This window comes from Silurus meridionalis, chromosome 8 (assembly GCF_014805685.1).
Source record: "Silurus meridionalis isolate SWU-2019-XX chromosome 8, ASM1480568v1, whole genome shotgun sequence".
NCBI lineage: Eukaryota > Metazoa > Chordata > Actinopteri > Siluriformes > Siluridae > Silurus > Silurus meridionalis.
In genome coordinates this window covers 3145154-3152031 of record NC_060891.1, presented here as the reverse complement: position 1 = coordinate 3152031, position 6878 = coordinate 3145154, and the positions used below count along the sequence as shown (strand labels likewise).

General features: G+C 38.7%; 1 protein-coding gene across 1 annotated transcript in view; it reads left to right on the top strand.

The window, feature by feature from the left end:
* Positions 1 to 464: 464 nt before the first annotated feature.
* Positions 465 to 6878, top strand: part of clmna (calmin a) — a 32159-nt gene continuing 25745 nt past the window's right edge. The window contains exon 1 of the mRNA XM_046855741.1: positions 465 to 982. Coding sequence (XP_046711697.1) covers positions 898 to 982 — 85 coding nt within the window. The 5' untranslated portion in view covers positions 465 to 897. The remainder of the gene's footprint in view (positions 983 to 6878) is intronic.

The following is a 6878-nucleotide window of genomic DNA, read 5'->3' as shown; positions in this document are numbered from 1 at the left end:
TTAATTTGGTTAGTTATATGCGTGACACCTCAATCGCCCAGTCTGCGAATGAGCGGTCTTGGATAGAACTGGTCTGTGGTGCAAAACAGTTTGGGGACCTCTGGGTTACTCTGGAGTACAGGGGGTATGAGACAGTGCTCGAAGTGAGTCTTACGGGGTCCCAGTTGTTGTGTAATTCATATATTTATTAAATGAAATAATCTTGGGGGGAAGTCTTTTTTTTACTTGTCATGGGGGTCCCTAATGCCTTATGGGCATTATAATTAGACTTGTCATATATATATATATATATATATATATGATTTAAAATATATATATATATATGATTTAAAATATATATATATATATATATATATATATATATATATATTGAACTCACTAAACTTTTAAAAAATAAGGGAAGAACTGGTTGAGCTAATGAACCTCTAAGGAACCATGAAAGAGAGAAGATGGTGTGGGTTACACTAGGGTGAAAGAAGAGGGATTAGGGGAGAAAACTTGCCAACCCTATATATTGGCAATCTGGCAACCCTGGGTAGTAGGCGTGCACGGAGAATAAGGGAAATCTGACCCAGGTGCTGCTACCATTGCACTGCATTTCACTCCGGAGTGAGAGAGAGAGAGAGAGAGAGAGAGAGAGAGAGAGGGAAGAAAGAGGGAGAGCTGCTGCAGGAAACTCAGTGCACCTTCTTCATCACCATCTTCATCCTCATCATGCCCGAGCCGGAGGCAGAAACAGCAGCAGCAGCAGCCACTTCTTTCCTGTAGACTGGAGGATTTTCGCCCCGCTGCCCGCATGGGTCCCGAGCAGCTCCTGGGATTAATTTAAAGGGGAAAAAAAAGAACAGAGTTTCCCCTCTTTTACACCAGGTGCAGAGAGGAGCTTCTCCTGCCATCATGGCCGGCCAGGAGTGGACTGACTGGTTCGAGCGTGAGGAACTGATCGGTCAGATCAGCGACATCCGAGTGCAAAACCTCCAAGGTAGGTGTGCGGCACTCCATCCTTCTCCTTCTCCTCATCCTCATCCTCATGGTGGATCAGCGCACAAAAAGTTGCATGGAGATGTTCTCCTGCAAGCACAACCATCACCGCGGGCATGCTTCAATCCACAAGTTGTTATAACGTGTGCAAGCCTATCTTCAACTCTCATCCACACGCACACACACGCACACACACACACACACACAAAACACTCCGCACGTGTGATCGATATTACCGTTATTATCGTACTGCGATATTTTGACGGTATCTCGGGTGTCTAATTAGTGGTTGCCATAGAAACCTAAATTAGTGGGTGGAGGCTACTTTTGTCGAATCACATCACGTGCCCTGGGACCGCCCTTCACTCCTACTGGTAGTCGCAGCGGCAATTTGCATAAACGTTGTGACGTCACTCTTACTCTCAACAAATATAAGGTCTCGCTGCGAGATGATGTTTGAACTTTGATCAACGAGAAATCGTGGTCTGTTTTTTGGGCAACATTTCGAGAGTCGGATCACATACGCTCTGCGGTAGATCGCAAAAACAAATCTGGCGTCGGACACACCCATATCTGATGGGTCACGGTTGCTCTCGCTTGTGGCGTTGGATGTCTCCGGCTCTTGTCCGACGTCTGTTTTTGGCATTGAGTCGCTGTAGATACTTTCTGTAAACCAGAAAGTTAGATAAAGTGGCATGGTGTGAAATAGATCGTCATGTAATCATAAATGACTCCTCAAATGATACAGGTCATTTTAAATGACTCCTCAAATGACACATGTAATCATAAATGACTCCTCAAATGACACATGTAATCATAAATGACTCCTCAAATGACACGTGTAATCATAAATGACTCCTCAAATGACACGTGTAATCATAAATGACTCCTCAAATGACACATGTAATCATAATTGACTCCTCATTGAGTCGCTGTAGATACTTTCTGTAAACCAGTAAGTGTAAAATAAAAATCTAAAATAGATCGTCAAGAAGCCACACCCACTTTATAACTTTAAAGTTGGTTAAAATGATAATTTGCCACGTATGATAATATTGCGAACATTACTGTAGTAACAGTTTGAACCAGAAAGTAGAATTTTGTGTGTTTTATAGGAAATGTAACTATAAACATTTCCTAAAACGTTAAATCGACTTATCAGATTGCGGGACCGGAACTAACCATTTTCGGGGATTTTCTGTAAAAGAGCTGCTCTAGCAGTAGATTAAATGGCAGTACTGAAAAGATCTGGATACTAAGAGGTACATTTGGATGTTGTAGAAGTTAACTGTTGAGCTCATTTTGGATGAAAACCAACGTATGAATTCAGATTCGTTTTTCTACAGGACAAGCGTTTTACAAACGAAAACGTGCGGTTAACTCCTTAAACGACTCCTCAAATGCTACCCTTTTATTTAGATGCAACTTGAAAGCGACTCATTAAACGACACACTCAGAGTTGCTGAAACAGCACACTTTTATAGTATACGACTCCTCAAGATCGCAACGTATTCTCACTCGAATGAGTTTATGACTTCATAATTGATCCATTTGAAACTGTAAATGACTCTTTAAATGGCACACGTACATTCCCAAATGACTCCTGTTTTCTTACATTCCTCATGTGACACAGACTCACTTTTTGTAAATGATTCCTTAAATGAAACATGGACTTTTGTAAACGACTCCTCAAATGACACACGATTTTCGAAATTAACTTCCTCTAATGATCCTCTTACATTTCCAAACAACACCTCAAATGAAACCCATAGCAGTGTAAATTTGTAACCATGGCAACAAGACGGTTATGGACGGATGACCGAGGACAATCCCATTACGTACAAACATCCAGATCATATTTACAGTGTACTGATGAAGCTGTTTGTGTTATTTCCTGCTCTTCTTGATACACAAGCAGCACAATGAGCTTCCAAACAGTTATGACCCCATAATATATATATATATATATATATATATATATATATATATATATATATATATATATATATATATATATATAATAAAATATTGATCAGTGCTTTGTTTAAAGAGTTTTGCTTTCTGTGGCGTCATGTGATACAAGAAAAGTTTCCCAGGTAGAAATGAATCGGGCGGATTTTACAGTAAAGCTGAGTGTCTGCCGTGGCTTTACTCCGTCTGGCCTCCAGCGTCTAGCCTCCTTCTGTTGTTCGGCACGTAAACAAATCTTAAGAAAAATCCGGTCGCCCTCGCCCACTGTAGCTTCACGCGTTCGGTCTCACGTGTTTCATTAACGCCTACGGTGTTGCACCTCTGAGGTGTCGAGTTTGTGTCCGGATAAACTTGCGTAATCACTGCGGGAGTTAATCTGAGGATTTAGCTTTTGTTCGGCGTGCGCTTATAATCAGTTATACGATACGTAACAACGTTATTTTCATGGCTTCTGTACAAGATTGTTCCTCTGACAATCTTCTGTTTGGCGTGAGAGAAAGAAAGAGAGAGAAAGAGAGACAGATGTGTTGGTGAGATAAAGTCTGTGTAGGCTGCATGACTGCAGGAACCAGTCTATTAAGTTTCCTTTTTTGGACAAGTTTGTAGGAAGATCACATGCATCCCAAAGTCCAGCAAATTTTAATATGTAATTTCGAAAGGGCTCTGTTTTCATTCGGCTTTTGAACTATCATGAGGCTTGGATTAAAAACCAACATTAAGTGTCTGCTGAAGTGACCTTCCAGTTTCTTTTCAGGAAAATCAAAGAAAGTGTATTTCAGTAATTGCAGCTCTTTAAACGAAAGCGAAACTAAAATATCTTTTTCTTACATGAAGCATGAAAAGAGTTTGGAGCTGGGAATGACCTCAAATGATGCACGTTTAATCGTATATGAATCTGTAAATGATGCATGTATAGTCGATATGACTCCTCAAATGATTCGTGTAATCATTAATAACTACTCAAATAATACACGTGTTATCATAAATGACTCCTCAGATGACACACGTGCAGTCAAAAATTACTTTTTAAATGATACATGTAATCATAAATGACTCCTCAAATGACACATGTAATCATAAATGACTCCTCAAATGACACGTGTAATTATAAATGACTCCTCAAATGATACATGTAATCATAAATGACTCCTCAAATGATACATGGACTTTGTAAACGACTCCTCAAATGACACACGATTTTCGAAATTAACTTCCTCTAATGATCCTCTTACATTTCCAAACAACACCTCAAATGAAACCCATAGCAGTGTAAATTTGTAACCATGGCAACAAGACGGTTATGGACGGATGACCGAGGACAATCCCATTACGTACAAACATCCAGATCATATTTACAGTGTACTGATGAAGCTGTTTGTGTTATTTCCTGCTCTTCTTGATACACAAGCAGCACAATGAGCTTCCAAACAGTTATGACCCCATAATATATATATATATATATATATATATATATATATATATATATATATATATATATATATATATATATATAATAAAATATTGATCAGTGCTTTGTTTAAAGAGTTTTGCTTTCTGTGGCGTCATGTGATACAAGAAAAGTTTCCCAGGTAGAAATGAATCGGGCGGATTTTACAGTAAAGCTGAGTGTCTGCCGTGGCTTTACTCCGTCTGGCCTCCAGCGTCTAGCCTCCTTCTGTTGTTCGGCACGTAAACAAATCTTAAGAAAAATCCGGTCGCCTCGCCCACTGTAGCTTCACGCGTTCGGTCTCACGTGTTTCATTAACGCCACGGTGTTGCACCTCTGAGGTGTCGAGTTTGTGTCCGGATAAACTTGCGTAATCACTGCGGGAGTTAATCTGAGGATTTAGCTTTTGTTCGGCGTGCGCTTATAATCAGTTATACGATACGTAACAACGTTATTTTCATGGCTTCTGTACAAGATTGTTCCTCTGACAATCTTCTGTTTGGCGTGAGAGAAAGAAAGAGAGAGAAAAAGAGAGACAGATGTGTTGGTGAGATAAAGTCTGTGTAGGCTGCATGACTGCAGGAACCAGTCTATTAAGTTTCCTTTTTTGGACAAGTTTGTAGGAAGATCACATGCATCCCAAAGTCCAGCAAATTTTAATATGTAATTTCGAAAGGGCTCTGTTTTCATTCGGCTTTTGAACTATCATGAGGCTTGGATTAAAAACCAACATTAAGTGTCTGCTGAAGTGACCTTCCAGTTTCTTTTCAGGAAAATCAAAGAAAGTGTATTTCAGTAATTGCAGCTCTTTAAACGAAAGCGAAACTAAAATATCTTTTTCTTACATGAAGCATGAAAAGAGTTTGGAGCTGGGAATGACCTCAAATGATGCACGTTTAATCGTATATGAATCTGTAAATGATGCATGTATAGTCGTATATGACTCCTCAAATGATTCGTGTAATCATTAATAACTACTCAAATAATACACGTGTTATCATAAATGACTCCTCAGATGACACACGTGCAGTCAAAAATTACTTTTTAAATGATACATGTAATCATAAATGACTCCTCAAATGACACATGTAATCATAAATGACTCCTCAAATGACACGTGTAATTATAAATGACTCCTCAAATGATACATGTAATCATAAATGACTCCTCAAATGATACATGTAATCATAAATGACTCCTCAAATGACACGTGCAGTCAAAAATTACTTTTTAAATGATACATGTAATCATAAATGACTCCTCAAATGACACATGTAATCATAAATGACTCCTCAAATGACACGTGTAATTATAAATGACTCCTCAAATGATACATGTAATCATAAATGACTCCTCAAATGATACATGTAATCATAAATGACTCCTCAAATGACACGTGTAATCAAAAATGACTCCTCAAATGACACGTGTAATCAAAAATGACTCCTCAAATGATGTGTGTAATCATAAATGACTCCTCAAATGACACGCGTAATCATAAATGACTCCTCAAATGACACGCGTAATCATAAATGACTCCTCAAATGACGCGTAATTATAAATGACTCCTCAAATGATATGTGTATATCATTTTATCCCCCCATTTTATCATATGAAAAGTTGCAGCCTATCGAATCGCAGGTGAAACATCGCTTGTGCCTCTCGTGTGGATCCCATAGCAACACGACAGCTACCGATGGATGAACGAGGATAGACCTGTTAGGTTCAACCCACGTGCTACGTATAATAGATGGCAAACGTGTACATATATTACTAATATACAAATATATAATAACATTTCTAGTGTAATTTTTTACCTTTTTTATTAAGTATTTTCTCGATACATTATATTTCTATACATTTCACACAATTGCACAAGCTTATTACGTGCACACACACACACACACACACACACACACACACACTAGAGAAGTGAGAATGCTGCAGAGAACACTTGCCTCAGAGCGGATTGTGTAACCCACACTGCACACTGAAAGAGCATCAGCCTCTGCAAAAGAGCTGGAATTTCAGCGCAGTATGTTCCCACACACTCTAGCCTCTCGAGAGGAGGTTGGGACTCGGAGTCTGTACCGTGTGTGTGTGGGTTTATGTGGAACTCGGTCCAAAAAATACCCTCCGTGAAACATCAAAAGCTTATCACATGTTAGAGTTGTAAAAGATTTCTCTATAGGAATGCAGCCTCATCTAATGATGGCATTGGTGTTCCCATTTTCACTTATTTCACTTATTTACTTCTCAAATGATACGCATGTATTTGTAAATGACTCTCCAAATAATACATTTGTAAATAACACCTTTAAATGATACACATACATTTTAAATGACTCCTCAAATGATACGTCTATTTGTAAACGACTTCTCAAGTGATGCACCTATATTTGTAATTGACATCCTAAATGATGCACATACATTTGTAAATTACTCCCCAAGTGATAGACATACATTTGTCATTTGACTC